The sequence below is a fragment of the Saccopteryx bilineata genome, chromosome 1 (assembly GCF_036850765.1).
Source record: "Saccopteryx bilineata isolate mSacBil1 chromosome 1, mSacBil1_pri_phased_curated, whole genome shotgun sequence".
NCBI classification, from domain to species: domain Eukaryota; kingdom Metazoa; phylum Chordata; class Mammalia; order Chiroptera; family Emballonuridae; genus Saccopteryx; species Saccopteryx bilineata.
The window spans coordinates 305,795,049-305,811,964 of NC_089490.1; the positions used below are offsets into that span (position 1 = coordinate 305,795,049).

Here is a 16,916-nt window from a genome sequence, read left to right on the forward strand (position 1 = left end):
TTTACATGGAGACCTCTTCAGTCTCCTTTTGGCCCCGTCCTCCCCCCTTCCTCTGGATTGTGAGTGGCCTCACTGTTTTGAGGCAAAGAGAGTGTCTCCAGACAGCTGAGGACACGAAGGGAGGTAACAAATGGTAGATCTGAGCAGCCCAGCCCTTAACTTTCCTCTCCAGTTAAGAAGATGGAGCTGTCCAACAACCAACATGAAAATGAGAGGGGAGGGAGGGACAGGAAGGGACAGGAAGGAAAGGGGAAGCAGTCTGTCAAAGGGGAAAAGAGGTGACTTCCTGGGGTCCCTCAAATGACTTCTAGCCTGAGCTCTTCCCCCTGGATGCCTCTGAGAAGTCTGGCGAGGCTCGAGCCCCAGCCCTTGGGGTGGCTGAGGGTCAGAAAGTGCCTGCTTCACTCTGCAGAGCAGCCAAGATTGAAGCACCAGCTTCCCGTGTCCCCATCCCAGGAAGCTGGAGCCCAGCCTGTGAGCAGAGAAGCGAGGCCTGCAGGGCTCTCAGGAGAGAAGAAGAAGCAGGGCCAGCTTGCCTGGCTGTGGGCTTCGCTGAGGAAACCTTGAGGCTCCTGGGAAGCAACCTGGAAGAGGGCAGTTTCTAGGGCCTATAACTAGAGTGCTAACCATAAGATCAAAAGGTCAGATGGCCAGTTCCCTTGTAAGCTTATTAGTCTTGAGGCTTGCCTCTTTCTGAGACTCATTTTCTCCCTCTGTAAAATAGAAATATTGTCCACACCCCCTCCCCCATGCATCCACACACACAGGGTTAATGGAAAGGTTGAATGGGCTAAAAATGTATGTGAATCGGCTCTGTAAAGCATGAAGACCTGTGCAAATGCAAGGACTTACAACTGTTCACTCCAGGAAACGTATGAATGGCCAGCCCTTTGCAGCAGTTCAGGGAGGGAGCTGAGTGTTGCCCTGTGAGGGAGGTAGGGCAGGAGCAGGTAGGCAAACTATGGGGGAAGGGCTAGGCCTGGGGCCCCACAGGCAAGGCAGCAACATGGCCAGGATCCAGGGCAAGACCCCTGAGCTAGCCAGAAGCCACCTGTGCCTAATTACTCTATCATTTTCCTCTAAGGAGGCCAAGACAAGCATAGCTCCAAGCACTGGGAAAAGATGGGACAAGTCCTGCCCGGGCCCAGCCCCCCCTCTGTTTCCCTTTCCTGCCACCTCCCACACCCACAGGCCCCACCCTGAACAGAATCGGAGTCATGGGCGGCTGCTGTTTCTTAACAATGGTTCTTCCTTGAGCCTATTCAACAGGGTGCGCCCAGTGAGAGCAAGAGGTGGAGAAGGTCCCAGGTAGAGGTCTGAACACAATCTCTGTGTCCCTTAACACCTAGGCTGCAGCCAAACCCTGGAGGGAAGCCAAGCCCCTGTGACTAGCCAGCCTGGTTTGGGCTCAGTATTGCCCAAAAGGCCTCAAGCATACTATGAGACACCAGAGTAGAGTGCTAAATGCCTGGGGTCAGTCAATGTCAGCCCTCTGAATTCACTGGAGGAAGCAGGGCCTTCTACCCTCTCCTCCCTGCCTTGTCAGCTGGTACAGACCAAGGGGTTTGCTGGGCTTGGCTGGTAGTACTCAGTAATGAGGCAGGTCAGCAGGACAGCCTACTGGCAATGGAGGTCTGGGCGCTCGGGCAGAGGCCTCCTCAGATGGAGGCAGAGTCCAGAAACCCACTCAGGTCTGGTGGTGCCCTCCTAGGCTCTTAGGAAGCAGACCAAGTGCTAGACAGTAAAAGACCCAAGAGGGCAAAATAAGCAAAGGAAGGCTAGGTCCGGTTCCCAGGACCCCTCACTCCCTGGATGGGGGGCAGAGGGAAGACTTAATGCCACTATGGCCCCCAAAGTAAGTTCATCCTTCCACCCACCATTTACTCAGTCCCTGCTACTGGCTACCTCCAGGTGGCTGGAGGGGTTTGGAAGCAAAAGGTGCAATACATAGGTTCTGCCCTGAGTGCTTATAATCCAGAGGGAGGACAACTCCCTAAGCAAAGGATGCCAAGAGAGTGTGACAAGTCCAATACCATCAGTGACACGAGGTACTGCTAGGGCAGAAAAGGCAGTAAATTCTGTCTAAGGTGGTTGGAGAGCTGTCCCAGAAGAGGAAATACTGTCTCTGGACCCTGAAAGCTGTGTGGGCTCTCTGCAGGCAGAGAAGGGGACAGTGTTCCAGGCAGAGAGAATTGTCCGAGAAGAGCAAGAACAAGTGGGACAGTGCTGTGGCTCAGCAGCAGGCCCACTGAGGGGAGCTGAGGTCTGGGCCCATGGGGTGGTCGTGTAGGCCCCTATCCAGGTCACGTTCAGGGCCCCCACCGGACCCTGCAGCTCATTGGGGCTGGGCCAGAAAAGGACCCAACAGTTGCCAGAGTCTCATGTTTGGGCCTCCTCCAGTACTTGACCCAGGCCGCCCTTCCCCACCAGTCAGGGCAGCAGGCACCTAGCTCTGTTCTTTCATTCCACAAAAGGGGCAGTGAGCCCCCTCGGTGCTGGCACTAGCCTTGCTGGTGAGAAAAAACAGACATGGGTTCTGCTCTCACAGAGCTCTCGGAGTTGAGAGGGGTGCGGGGAGGGAGAGATAAGTGTTTACAAACAGTCGCATAAACTCACGTTTTATTAACAACTGACTTAACAGAGGGCACTGTGGAAGTTCTATCAGGGCATGTGGCCTTGCTGGAGGTCAGAGGGGGCTGAGGGCTGCCCAAGAGCTGGGAGAGGGGGAGAGGGCCATTTCAGGCTGGGAGAATCACACATAGAGGAGAAGCACAACCCCCAGGCTCTCTTCCATCTCTGAGGGCTCTTCTCTCCTGCCCTCTGGGTCCACTTTGGGCCTAGCCACTAATATGGAGAAGTGGTTTAGAAGTCAGGCCTCCTTCAGGCCCCCAGGCCTCTCTCTTCCCCTCAGCCTTCCTTCTGTGCTGCTGAGAAAACCAGTGGTCACCTGCCGCAAATGTTCCTAGCCTGTCCCTGTGACAAAGCCTACTGGAATCTGAGGAGCTGAATGTAGGAAATGAGGAGAAACTAGTCCAGGGCAAAGGAAGAAACAGAAAAAAGAGACCAAAATTGGGCTGGAGGACTCTGGACAAACTCTCCAAAGCCATAGTGCCAAGCCAGGGCGGCAAGAGGCAGGCTCAGGCCCTGAGATCCCCCAGACAGCTCTCCACCCCCCACCTTCCCTCTTGCGCACTTGAAAACCTCTGTCTGTAAAACATCTCAAATTTTCAAGCAACGATGACCCCAAAACAGTGTATTTCCCAAAACCTAAAATGTTTTTGTCTGCCACATAATTTTATAAACCTGTTGCCATCAGACTGTGACCTTCTTTGAGGACAAGGTCTCTGTCCCTCCCATCTTTCAGCCCCAGACCTAGCCCAGGACAGGCAACTGGTGAGCGTCTGTGAATGAATGACAAACAAATGACCAAGGCTGGATCCCCTACAACCAGCTGTCTGATTTATCTGACACTGAAAACAAAATTAACCAAGTCTGGATGAAAAAAAAAAAGCCAGATTCTACCAGAGGTGTTACCTAGGTGTTTCATCCCAGACAGGATGGTGAGGGAGGGACAGGTTTGAACCTGCCCAGAAACCCTAGCGATAGGGAAGGGAGAGCGTGTGAGCAAGGCCAATGTGGCAATCCTCCCGAGAGGTGTTTACCTCTGCCTCGCAGCCTGCACCTCTGACTACCATAGCTGCAGTGGAGAAACTTGTAAACAAGACTTAATCCTGCACCCTCTCTCCCCTACCCATCCCCCTCCAGTGAGCAGCTTCCAGCTTCCCAACACATGCAACCAGAGACAGCACCTGTCCAGGGGTGGGCATCTATCCAGGGGTGGCAGCAAGCAACCAGGGACGCATGCTGGTGTGGCTGAGCGCACAGCTGCTTTAGGCATTTCCTGTAACCTCAATGTCTTCCTTTATAATATGCACTTATTCAATCAGCGTGTGTTTGCTGAGCATATACTATGTGCTACACACTACAAGACACTGTGGGGGATTCAGAGAAGAAGACACAAAATTGGAGCCCTCCATTCCATATAATCCGTAGATGGAGTAGAGAGGCAGGTGAACTGCTTTCCCCCACCAGGCACAACGGGCACTCATTCACCCACAGATGTCAATAAGAAGAGGGCAAGACAACTGAGGTCACCCCATCTCACCTTCACTCCATTCCCACCCTGGCACTGAGGACTTCACGAATGATCTCATCACCCATTCCCAGAGACAGCCAGGTTGTTGAGAGGGCCTGTTTTGGTGAGTAGAAGTCATTGGTGGTCTTAAAGAGAATAAGAACAGCAGCAACTCGTCTCTACCTCATCTCAGCAAGGGCAGCATTTTGCAGCTTGAGAATCCAGAACCTTCACATCCAGAATCATCATCCAGAGTCTTATACCAACTCTCTGAGATATCAGGGTCCTCAGTCAGATGAGGAAAAGGAGGCTCAGGGAGCTTCCGTGACTTGTAAAGGGTCTCTCAGCAAGGAGAGTCGGAGCTGGGACTCCCAGCTCTGGGGTTTCAGTATCCAGTGCCCTGCTTTTCCATGATGCCCTCCTTCTTCTCCAAGAGGTGTAACTATGAAGGCTGAACTTGGAACTAGAACTTGAACTTGAGATAGAACTAGAAACTGAAGAACCAGGGGCCTCTTCCTTACCCAGGAGCTGATGGATTCTATAATAAAGTATTTATTTAGTGAAGACTGCATCAGCTGCTAGCACAAAATCATTTCTGCAAGGAGACTACATCCCTCACTGTCTACTGAAGGTCACTAAGAAGAAAAAATACTCATGGACAAAGAAAATCATAGTTAAGAAGGTCAAGAAGACAGAGATAAAGTTTCATACTCAGTGCTGCTTAGGAAAAAAAAAAAGGTTATCAAGAGATCATTAAGGGTAAAAAACTGATTTAAAGAGAGAAAATTGTAAGTAAATCAGACCTAAAATTGTAAGTAAATCCTTCATGGGAAAATGGAACTGAAGTCCCAGGCTAACAGCAAGCCCTTCAGAGCCACAGGCCCTGAGTGAAGGACCCTTGCGGTGTCTAGATAAGCAGTCTCCCCAGACTGGTCTCAGCCTCAGTCCCTTTGCCCCATGGATATCTGATGTAGAACATATATGTGGAAAACAGGAAAAACCAAAGCTGCATACAAGGACTGGGATCCACACCCACTCCTCCCACCCCTGCCCACCTCCCTCCCTTTGCAGCAACGTCAGGCCCTGCCCCTGGCGTGCTGTGGATCCCTTATCTGGCCTTGCCTTTGTCTGTGGACATCTCCTTCACCATCCCACTTCCACCCGCATACCTTCTGCTGCTTAAAATACTCTTCCCTGTGCTGAGAGAGAACAGTCCTGCTGTCACTTCCCCCACTGATCCTGGCTTCATCTTTGCCTCTTCCCTGAGATGGCCCTTCTCACATTAAAGGATACATCAGTGCTAACGTAGGACTTCACTTCTCTGGATTGCATCTTCCAGTCTTTGTTCATAAAGCGTTTTCACAGGTCACATGACATCATTTCAGGCCCTAACTATCATGGTCACCCTCCCCAGCACACCCTGGCCCATCGAGTCCCTCCTGAAACCAGGCCCCTTGCCTAGTGAAACCATGAAAATAGCTACCATTTGTTCGCTCCTACTGCATACACTCAAGACCTTCTAGAAGGCTCTTTCCCACTAATGATTGATTACTTTTAGTATCTACTATGTCATGCACTTACTAGGTTGTGTATTAATAGTTACTAAGTATTAAAAATAAATAATAGAACATATGCTCCCTGGGCTCCCTGGTTTGCTGCTTCTGCTCACTGCTCTATATGCAGCCCCCAGAATAGTGCCTATGTGAATAAATAAAGCACTATTTTTTTTTCTTACCTTCATTGCATTCTTACTATGTACCAAGCAGTGTGCTATATGTTTTCAAGGAGCACATTGATCTCATTAAGAAGAAGACTTATTGAATCTCTGCTTCTCTCTTTCTCATGAAATTGAGGCTCCCAGTGGTGAAATAATTTTCCTATGGCCTGCACTGCATCCACTGTAAAACACAGCCTCCCCTGACAAGTGGACACGCAGCAGGGAAACCTTCACGAAGCACTCACAAAGTATGTCAGTGGGAAGAAAGTGGTAACAGTTATGCAATTGCAAAGTAACAGATGCAGAGAAGTCACTGAAACACCATGAAGCTCTCTTTTGCGCATGATTTGTAAATGCTCTGCACAGTGCGAAAGGTTGTTTGAATGAGCCTACAAGTTCCAAAGCTATCTAAAACAATCTCAATATATTTCATCAATGATACAGGCTGTTAAGCGGCAGTCACCCTAAGCATTACTGAATTCGACTAAGATCATTGGATCTATAATCTTCACACAACATCAGATTGGTCAGCTCTTCCGCAGCAGACAGGCAGCGATCCACAGACTGGTTGAAAACCACTGTCTCAAATGAAGGTAGCTGGGCAGCAGGCTGGCCACAAGATAATCTCAGGTTACCTGATACCTCCTGTCTGCCCCAGGCTCTGCCCTGGAGCCATTATGTGCTGGGATGGGGCCCAAGTTACTCAGCTCAAATTGCCAGCAGGTTACCACCTATGTGGCTTAGAACAAGGTGAAATGATTTCTAATGTAGCAATCGAGACTGAGGTCAGTCTTTAAGGAAAATGTGCTGCAGTAGGATGCCTAGACACCAGGCAGAGCAGGTGGGAACGTTTCCTGAGGTCCTTCATGTGAGAACTTGAGTGCCCACCTGTGTATGGCACAGGTGGGACAGTGGGAGGGGAGGGAGGGATCTGTCTAGTGACAGGGAAACACTTCAGAAGGTGCTGGAAATGCAGGATGACGGCTGCTGCATCTCAGGAAACTCACGCCCTCCTCTCCTGACCCATGACCGCCCAGCCCTCCTGTCCCCTCTCCTCACCTTACCTGTCATGGCTGAGGCACCCAGGAGAGAGGTTATTGCTCCAGCCTGGCAAAGGTATCAAACTACCCTATCCCAGCTGCAGGTGGAGAGGACCCAGCCGTCTGCCCTCGGGTTGGGAGTAGGATGCAGGTTCAAGGGTCGAAGAGCAGTGTGAGGCCCCCGTCAGGACAGCCCCCTAACACTTGACCCAGAGGTGGCCTGTGGCTGAGCTATACTCTGAAAGCTGTCTTTGAGCAGCCTCTGGGTCTCCAGGCTCACCTAGAACTTTCCCCACCCCCACCCTCCCCTGGGTTTTCTCCCCTGCTGTGTCTAGTCCTCTGGCAACCTAGCTGCCACCTGCCAGAGCCCCAAAGGACCTGTTTATTTTACCACCTAGCAACAGCAGCATCCCTTGCTCTGCATTTTCCCTGGGAGACCATGGGAAGCCAGGGCCTGCATGGAAGCCTGAATCTGCTATAGACCGAACCCGGCTAGAAAGCCCCTTATATATGCCCCTGCTTTTCTCAAGTCTCCGACACCACAATCATCCCAGTTCTACCCTACCAACTTCATTCCAGGACAAGGAAATGCAGAGTCAGCATTATGGAGAGGAGGAGAGAAATTAAGCCCTGGGGACAGGATTTGGCAAGAACAGCAGACAAAGGAGCTGGCCAGGTTCCCTGTTCCTTTGGCCTCTGTGAGCTGCCACCTCTTCTCCATCACATTATTAGCCTAATGGAGCACATCCATTGCCCTGTGTGGTTTTTAACCTTTTTATCTGAAAGAGTATTCCCAGTTACCCTAAAGGACTTTGAGGTTCAGGGTGGTCCAGGGGCAGGCCCAAGGCCACACAGCAAGTCAGAAGAGAAGGCAAGATGAGAAATCAAACTCCCAATGCTAGGCCTTCGTGGTTTCTCTGCAGCACACATTTAAAAATAAGACTTACCCCACCCCACCCCACCCAACCCCTGCGCATCTGATTCATCATCTCTGAGCTGGAAGGTTGGAGTTGAGCTAAGCCCCGTCAGGAGTTTCTCTGGGATATAAACAGAGGAGGTGGCGGGGAATTGGTAACAGAAGGAAGGAGAAGCAGGTGAGAACCGGTGCAGACCTAACCGAAGAGGGGAAGGAAGGGGCACTAGTATCATATCAATAAAGACCCTACTTGGTGCCAAGCACTGTAGTTGGCCCTTTCCTAATACATTCCAGGAAGGTGGTCTTCTTACTCCTGCTCATGAGTGACTCAGTAGACCCCAAAACCAGGCAGAGGTGGGTTTGCCTTCAGACCTGAGGAAGGGCTGCGTAGAAACTGGTGTAATCTCTGCATGTTAATGGCATGCTAACGTATGCAACCAGACTTCACTGCAGGGAAGTAAAGACCCAGCACCAGCTAGTGACTGACCCTTACCCAAATAGGGTCCTAAAACTATGGGGAAATGAAAACAATATTCCCTGGGCCCAAAAACCTGGCCCTAGGAGCTGGGTCTGTTATTTATTCTGAGGCAACAGTGGCCACTTAATCTACATGAACCTTGGTTTTCTCTTCTGTAACTTGGGGATAACTGCTCAGTATTCTGAGAATTAGCTGTGATAGCATTTATGGAAGATGCTGTAAACCACATAAAGATAACCAGCTACAGTAATTAATTGTTCTGTCTCAACATTTGGGTCTTGGATCAATGTCCTTCTGCCACTAGTAACCAAGAAGCAGGGAAAGATGATTCTCTGAGCTAGTCAGGCAATCAGCAAGTGTTTTCCAGGCATCCTAACACCTGCCCACCTCCACCTCCCACCCTGCTGCCCACTCCTCTAGGTCTGTCCCTCCTGGGCTCTGGGGGCCCGGGCATTCCTGCCCTTCATTTTCAGATGAGCCCTAAGTTAAGCTCTGTTTGGGCTAGATCCATGGGTCAGGGCTCTGCGGCAGACTGAATCAACGGAGCAGATAGGCCTGACCCGGCCAGCAACCCCAACACCAAGGCAAAGGCTGGGCCTGGCCATGGCAGGTGTGGCCAGGGGCTGAGTTAAGTTGGGAATAAACAGAGATGCCTCCAGCAAAGCAGAGATGGTGACACAGTTGGTCTTTGGCAACCATTCAGCCTCCTTCTCTCTATCAACTCCAGAGCAAGACATTCCCCTTGTCCAGACTCTCTCCTCATTGGGAAACAAGGGAGTTTTCTGGGATGGTCCCCAGCGACCCTTTGGCTTTACATGCTGTGATCAGGGCAGGGACTCCCCAGAGTGATGGGGTCTGGCCAGATCCCCAAATCTTAACTGGTGCCTGCCTCTCTCAGCCACATTCTCCCCTTTCAACAGCTCAGGATTGGTTCTGGGCTGAGGGGCAATGGCCACACTGTGGTGTCACCATCTCCATCCTGCTCAGGAAAGTCATTGATACTGAGTCCCCCAATTGCACTCAGAGGCCTCAAATGCACCCACATTTCCCTGCCATGACCTTCAGCAACTCCCTCCTGCCGAGAAATTCAGAACCCATCATCTCTGATCTATGTGTCAGAAACATCTGCCAGGGAGGCTTCAAAAAAAGAAAAAGAGCGGGCCACTAAGGGGCAGAAGTCAGGCAGCATGAGAGGCCAAGCAGAGGAGAATAGGAGTTTGAGTCCTCGGACCCCCAGTGTAGCCAGACAGGTGCTCCTTTACTTTCTCTTTGACCCTCAGGTGGGCGGCGCTGAGTGGGTCTGAACCCTCCATTCCTCACTGCTGGTTCATGCAGGACCTCTTGTAACTCACCAGCTAGTTAGATGGTTTTAACAATGTAATAAGCGTCCAGAAACCCACCACCCAAAACAAAAGCTAGGACTTAATGATAACCTTCATCTAATCATGAGATCCCTCTGCTGAGTTAGGTGGGCAAGTCTCTTTTGTGTAGTAACAGCTCGACTAGTCTTTTTTTTTTTTGTATTTTTCTGAAGCTGGAAACGGGGAGAGACAGTCAGACAGACTCCCGCATGCGCCCGACCAGGATCCACCCGGCACGCCCACCAGGGGTGACGCTCTGCCCACCAGGGGGCGATGCTCTGCCCCTCCAGGGCGTCGCTCTGCCGCGACCAGAGCCACTCTAGCGCCTGGGGCAGAGGCCAAGGAGCCATCCCCAGCGCCCGGGCCATCTTTGCTCCAATGGAACCTCGGCTGCAGGAGGGGAAGAGAGAGACAGAGAGGAAGGGAGGGGTGGAGAAGCAAATGGGCGCTTCTCCTGTGTGCCCTGGCCGGGAATCGAACCCGGGTCCCCCGCACGCCAGGCCGATGCTCTACCGCTGAGCCAACCGGCCAGGGCCAAACTCGACTAGTCTTGATAGGGCAGCTTCGGAGGGCCAGGTGCTGTGCCCGAAAAGCCCCCACCAAAGTCAGCATCACCCCGGGTCCCGTGTTCGTCGTCTCCTTGCTACTTTATGAAAAGGATTCTGTGTGCTATGTAGTCTTTCGGGACTTATTTTCCTCTAATCCTGTACTGCTAACACCATCTATACTATTTTGTGTCGTCCTCCTCTCTTTGTTTTGGTTGAAATGTACCACAGTCAGCGTCTTGAAGACAGGCCCGAGACAGAGTCCTGCCCACTGAGATATTTTCCTTAATTCTTTCATTTAACAAATATTTATTAAATACCTACTGCATGCCCAGCATTGTAGGAGACCCCCAGGGATGCAGCAATTACCAAGATAGCCACAGTCCCTCTACTTCTAGCCTGCAGTTTTGATGTAGTTTATCATTTTCTTTCACTTTTTTGTTTTTCAAAAAAGAAAATAGAAGTTTTCTCTTTTCCAAAAGGGTATAAAATTGTTCTGTATAACAATTATTCAGCGGTGAGCACCTGAAAACATTAATCAAAGGAGTCCTGAGGTCACTTCAGTTCAGAGATGAGGAATTCAGGCTCCAGAAAATGCAGATTGTAAGCCTCTTTTGCTCCCTCTGTTTCTCAGCTTCTAGCACATTCCAGGTTCATCAAAGGCATACAGTCAATATTTGTTGAGTTAATAATAAACAAGACTTGTCCTACCTGCTTCAACTAATGCGGGCATGACTCAGTGAAAATGAATGAATGGACAGAGGAAGGGCCACTATATGGGGGTCCTTGATACCCCTCCAGTCTGTCCCTCCTGTAGCCTTCCATATTCCAGCAAAAGCCCTCTTGTCTGCTCACTAAAAACTCAAGGGCATCCAACCCATTGGCGAGACCTATTGCCTTTATCTACCCACACGCAGAATCTTTCCACAGCCCGCCTCTTCCTCCCTCCTCTTATTCTCACCTTATTCCAGCCTTGTAGATCTCTACTCTGTCCTGCAACACCTGTCTGCCTGGCTACTTCCTGTCATTCCAGCCTCAGCCCAGAGGCCCTCCCTAAACACTCTGGCCCCTCCGCTAGGCCTCCCACCCTAACTGTCCATCCAGCCACTGTCTCCTATAACCTGCTTTACTCTCAGCACAGCCCCACCGCTCTCTGATTCTTTCTGGTTTCTCTGTGTATGGCCTTCACTCCCCCTGCTTCTCCTTCCCACCCGGAATCCCCACCTCATCTGCTTTTGGGGGGCATTTCTCCCCTCCTGCTGCAATTACTTGTCACTTGTCTTTGAATCCACAGCTCCTAGAACAGTGCCTGATACAACACAGACTCTTAACAAATATTTGCTCAGTGTGATACTTAATTATTTAGTGCTACACATACCAGTTATCAGATACTTGGTATCAATTCTATTCACCCTTAAATTTGACTTAGGCAAAGGACTTTGTAAACAGTTCTGTACCAGCTGTGTGTAGATTACTGTTGGTACTATTGTCACTTGACTCTGTAGCCATAGCAAGGCAGAATGGCCCGATCATTCCCATCGTTGTTCTGGAAATTGATCCCATCCAGGCCCTGGTGATAGTGGAGAGAAATGGCTGGACATGAACTACAATGCAGAGTCCAGAGCTCAGTTCCATTTGGCAGTCATTGATTGGGTCTTTACTAGGTCCAAGCCCAACACAAAATACTGAGGGCACAAAGACAATAAGAAACAGGGGTCTTGCCCTGGCCGGTTGGCTCAGCGGTAGAGCGTCGGCCTGGCGTGCGTGGGACCCGGGTTGGATTCCCGGCCAGGGCACATAGGAGAAGCGCCCATTTGCTTCTCCACCCCCCCCCTTTCCTCTCTGTCTCTCTCTTCCCCTCCCGCAGCCAAGGCTCCATTGGAGCAAAGATGGCCCGGGCGCTGGGGATGGCTCCTTGGCCTCTGCCCCAGGCGCTAGAGTGGCTCTGGTGGCGGCAGAGCGACGCCCCGGAGGGGCAGAGCATCGCCCCCTGGTGGGCAGAGCTTCGCCCCTGGTGGGCGTGCCGGGTAGATCTCGGTGGGGCGCATGCGGGAGTCTGTCTGTCTCTCCTCGTTTCCAGCTTCAGAAAAATACAAAAAACAAACAAACAAACAAACAAAAACAAACAAAAAAAAGAAACCGGGGTCCCACAGGGAGAGTGATGTAATAAAGTCCCATGCCAAATGCTGTGGAGCACAAGATGGACGGGCACAGAGCAGGGGCCTCGCGTGTGTGAACCAGGCACTGTCTACCACATCTCGTTTCATCCTCACAGTAGCTCTCAGAAGTAGGTGTGCTTTCCCCACTTTACAGAGGGTAATACTGAAGCTCAGAGAGGTTAAGTGTCTTACCCAAAGGCTCTCAGTTAATAGGAGACAGAACCTGCATTCCAACCCAGCCCCTGCAGACTCCAGAGTCTGACTGTCTCTGCTACACCCCCTAGCCACCCGTGGCCTCATGTCACCAAAAGACAAAGCTAGGCATGTCCTTCCAGCAGGCTACAGCATTTTGGAGGAAAGAGCTCCTTCTCGCAATGACTGTGTCTGCCATGCTCAGCCATGGCGGGGACCCCGCATATCTCATCTGGAACACCAACCCAGGGGTTAGAAGACACTCTTTCCCTCTCAAATGGGACTGAAAAACTTCACAGCCAAAAATGTCCAGGGCAGTTTCCCCAGCCACCACTAGAGCAGTCAGAACTTCAGCACAACAGCAGGCAGGTCCCTGGGTGGGGACCTAGAGCTTGGGCAGACCTGCTGTTCCCTCAGCCTGGGGGTTTTGGTCCTGTGCCAGGCTAGGAAGGGGAGGAAAGAGAAAAGAGGTCTCTGGAAGGCACAAGAGCCAAAGGAGGGTTTTCAGAGAGTGTGAACATTGGCAGCGCCCTCTCCCTTAACCTTTGCCTTGCAGAAAGGGGGTTCACGTACTCTGTATACGAGCCTGTGTATGTTTGGCTCTTTCCTGTGTATGTGCTCAGTGCACCAGGAAGTGGTGTGACTAAATGGAAGCCCAGAGCCTTGCTTGTATTTGTGTACCCGTGTCATGGTGACCTAAGAGTACACTCACAGAAATGCCACAGTGCTCTGGTGGTTTTGTGCTTTTGTTTGTCTGTTTGTTTCATTAGGTGTGACATACATTCAGTAAAGTATTCAAGTCTAAAGTATACCACTCAATGAATTTTTACACACACACACACATACACACACACACACACTCAACACTTAGATCAAAATCTGGAAGTCTTCCAGCATTACAGAAGGCTCCACTATGCTCCTTCTAATAACTTTCCTTACCTCCCCAGTGGAAACTGCTATGCTGAATTCTGTCACTGAGTAGTAGCTTTACCTTTCGACTTAATGTAAATGAGATTGTACAGAGAATGCTCTTTTGTGTCTAGTTTTTTTTCTTTGATATTATGCCTGAGATTCACTCCTGTGTCATTGCATTAACATTAGCTCGTTCTTGAGTTATATTCCATTATATGAACGCACCATAATTATTTATCTACTTCACCAGTGATTGATGTTTGGGCTTTTTCAATTTTTAATTATTATGAATGAAGCTGTGACAAGCATTCAAGTACAGGTTTTTTTGCTAGATATATATACACTTGTTTCTCTTGACTATAATCACTGGGTCATGGAGTCATAGAATAGTCATAGGTTTAGCTTTAGTAGATTCAACCAAACTATTTTCCAAAGCATTTGTACCAATTTACCCTCCCACCAACAATGTATAAAAATTCCAGTTGTGCCTGATTAGGCGGTGGTGCAGTGCATAGAGCGTCAGACTGGGATGCGGAGGACCCAGGTTCGAAACCCTGAGGTTGCCAGCTTGAGTGAGGGCTCATCTGGTTTGAGCAAAGCTCACCAGCTTGAGCCCAAGGTCTCTGGCTCGAGCAAGGGTGTACTTGTTCTGCTGAAGGTCCGCGGTCAAGGCACATATGAGAAAGCAATCAATGAACAACTAAGGTGTTGCAACAAAAAACTGATGATTGATGCTTCTCATCTCTCTCTGTTCCTGTCTGTCTGTTCCTATCTATCCATCTCTCTGACTCTCTGTCTCTGTAAAAAAAAAAAATCCAGTTGCTCCACATACTCATCAACACTTAATATTGTTAACCTTTTTTATTTTAGCCATTCGGGTGGATATACAGAGATACTTCATTCTGGTTTGAATTTGCATTTTTCTGATGAGTAATGATATTGAGCATCTTTTGGCACTTATTGGCCACAGGAGTACACATTTTGTTCAAGAGTTTACAGAACTACACCTATATAAGTAGACAAATGATTGACAAACAATTGATTTTGCTCTTGAGAGTAGAATCATCTTAAGAAACTTAGCCACACAAAACAAGCCAACAAACAGTCATTTCTACAATTGCTAACTACTCACTAAAATTAGTAAACTAGTTCTACCAGGTCATATAGATATATAATTGATTTTATATTTTGAATCAATTATTTGGATATCACAGAGACTTAGATAATAAACTTAGATTCAGCTGGGAGAAGAGAATGCAGACAAGAACCAAGAGCCTTCGTGGCCTGTTAGCCCCACCCTGAGAGGTCTCTCCCTCTATTCACTGACTGTTTCTCCTTCAATTACAGGATCCTGACAGTGATCAACCCCTGAACAGCCTTGGTAAGCTCAAGTCTGGCTTTCCTTTGTCTACTTCAGCCTCTGACTCCCTGGCGTCCAGAACAGTGCCTGGTCTGTCGTAGGTGCTCAACAAATATTTGTTGAATGGATAAATGAATCGCTTTCTTAAGCACACACCTTCCATCTTTCTTGCAGGTCTCATTTTATTCTGCCCTGAATAATGATAGCAAGTTATGTTTGTTTCTATCTCTTCCCTCAGCTCCTCAAAAGCAGAGAATGGCACTCTTCCAGAGCCCGGGGCCCAATAAGTGCTGATATCATTGAATCTGTTGATAGGATCACGTAGGAAACTTGGTGCTCCTAGAGGGAGAATTTAAACCTCAAGCCCAGAAGATGTGGGCTGGTATTGTCTGTGTTATTAGGACCTGGTGTAAAGTAGGTTATCAATAGTGTTAGCAGATATTGCTTTTAAAGTTCCAGCAGTCAGTGTTCAGCACTGTCCTCTTTCCTGGGGCCATGGACATGGTGACATTTTATTCATTCATTTGTGTATGCTTTATTTATTGAGCACCCGGGGATGTGAGGCTAGCTTGTCATCCCAGAGATGAATGATCTATTGGGAGCCCTCGAAGAGCTTCTTGGAGTCTTCATGGCAGGCAGGAATGGGACGGTGCGGAACAATTACAAAATAAGTAAGATACAGTTATAGGGTACTTTAGAGGTGATAAGTACTTTGGAAAAGAAAAAAAAACAGGGAAGGAGGATAGGAAATGTTGGAAGATTGCCTTTAAAATAGAGAGGCCAAGGAAGGCTTCACTAAGAAGGTGACATCTAAGGAATGATTTGAAAGAAGTGAGAGAGCAAGTCACTTGGAGGTGGAGAGGAAGAGAGCTGACCTACTGCATTCTAGAGCAGGGGTCCCCTGAGGCCATTTATCTGGCCCGCCGCACTTCTGGAAGGAGCACCTCTTTCATTGGTGGTCAGTGAGAGGAGCATTGTTCCCATTGAAATACTGGTCAGTTTGTTGATTTAAATTTACTTGTTCTTTATTTTAAATATTGTATTTGTTCCCGTTTTGTTTTTTTACTTTAAAATAAGATATGTGCAGTGTGCATAGGGATTTGTTCATAGTTTTTTTTTTTATAGTCCGGCCCTCCAACGGTCTGAGGGACAGTGAACTGGACCCCTGAGTAAAAAGTTTGGGGACCCCTGTTCTAGAGGTTCTCAGGGCTTCCTGTGACTCTTGCCTTAGTTCTCCATGGAAACATCCCTGCAGCACCTCTCCAGCTTACTACCTGCAAGGAGAGGAGACCCAGAGGAACTGCCTCTGATCCTTCCTGAGAATTTGACTTTTCAAAGCCTTGCCCACGTACCATCTCCCTGGATAACAATGTAAAATGGACAATATAGTTGTTATTATCTCTGCTTTAAGCATCAGTAGGTTCCTACATGGTCCCCTGCGCCCAGACATTTTTTGTTTCAAATCATCTCCTCACTGATGAAAGGTGCATCTTGCTAAATATTATCATGATTGTGTATCTCTGCTGTCTAAGCTGTCCATGGCTCCTCACTGCCTTCAGGATAAAATCCAAACCCCTAGCATTGTATTCAAGATTCTCCACCAATTGACTTTGCCAGTCCAGCCTCCACAGGGTACTTTCACTCACCTGACCTCCCAGGCACACCAGGAGCCCACAGTCCCCACCCCCAGGCCTTTGTCCCTGGTCCAGCTCCTCCCTGTCCCATCTCCATCTACAAAGGCCCATTTAAGTGCTTGATGGTATCCAGTGTGGTGGTGGCAACTATGTCTCTCTTTGCTTCTCCCCACAAATGGTAACCTCCTTTAAAGACCAAGACCATTCTAGCCCTGACTGGGTGTCTCAATGGATTAAGCGTTGTCCCAGCTCTCCAAGGTCACGGGCCGATCCCTGGTCAGGGCACGTGTGACAAACAATCAGTGAGTACACAACTAAATAGAACAACTAAGTAGAATGGTGAGTTGATGCTTCTCTCTCTCGTTCTCTCTTTCTCTCCCCCTTCCTCCCTTTCTCTCTCTCTCTTTCATCAATGGAAAAATTAAATTAAAAAAAAAGACAAGGGGCCCTGGCTGGTTGGCTCAGTG

At 49.2% G+C, this 16,916-nt stretch overlaps 2 protein-coding genes across 3 annotated transcripts in view; one reads left to right on the plus strand and one right to left on the minus strand.

The window, feature by feature from the left end:
* The window catches only part of SMIM35 (small integral membrane protein 35), a 64,299-nt gene extending 57,215 nt beyond the window's left edge, over positions 1-7,084 (minus strand). The window contains exon 1 of the mRNA XM_066245809.1: positions 6,917-7,084. Within this exon, the coding sequence (XP_066101906.1) occupies positions 6,917-6,923 (7 nt within the window). The 5' untranslated portion in view covers positions 6,924-7,084. The remainder of the gene's footprint in view (positions 1-6,916) is intronic.
* The window catches only part of TMPRSS4 (transmembrane serine protease 4), a 32,715-nt gene that overhangs the window by 694 nt on the left and 15,105 nt on the right, over positions 1-16,916 (plus strand). For both annotated transcript variants that reach the window (XM_066245788.1, XM_066245799.1), the window contains exon 2: positions 14,803-14,836. In XM_066245788.1, the coding sequence (XP_066101885.1) occupies positions 14,803-14,836 (34 nt within the window). The remainder of the gene's footprint in view (positions 1-14,802; positions 14,837-16,916) is intronic.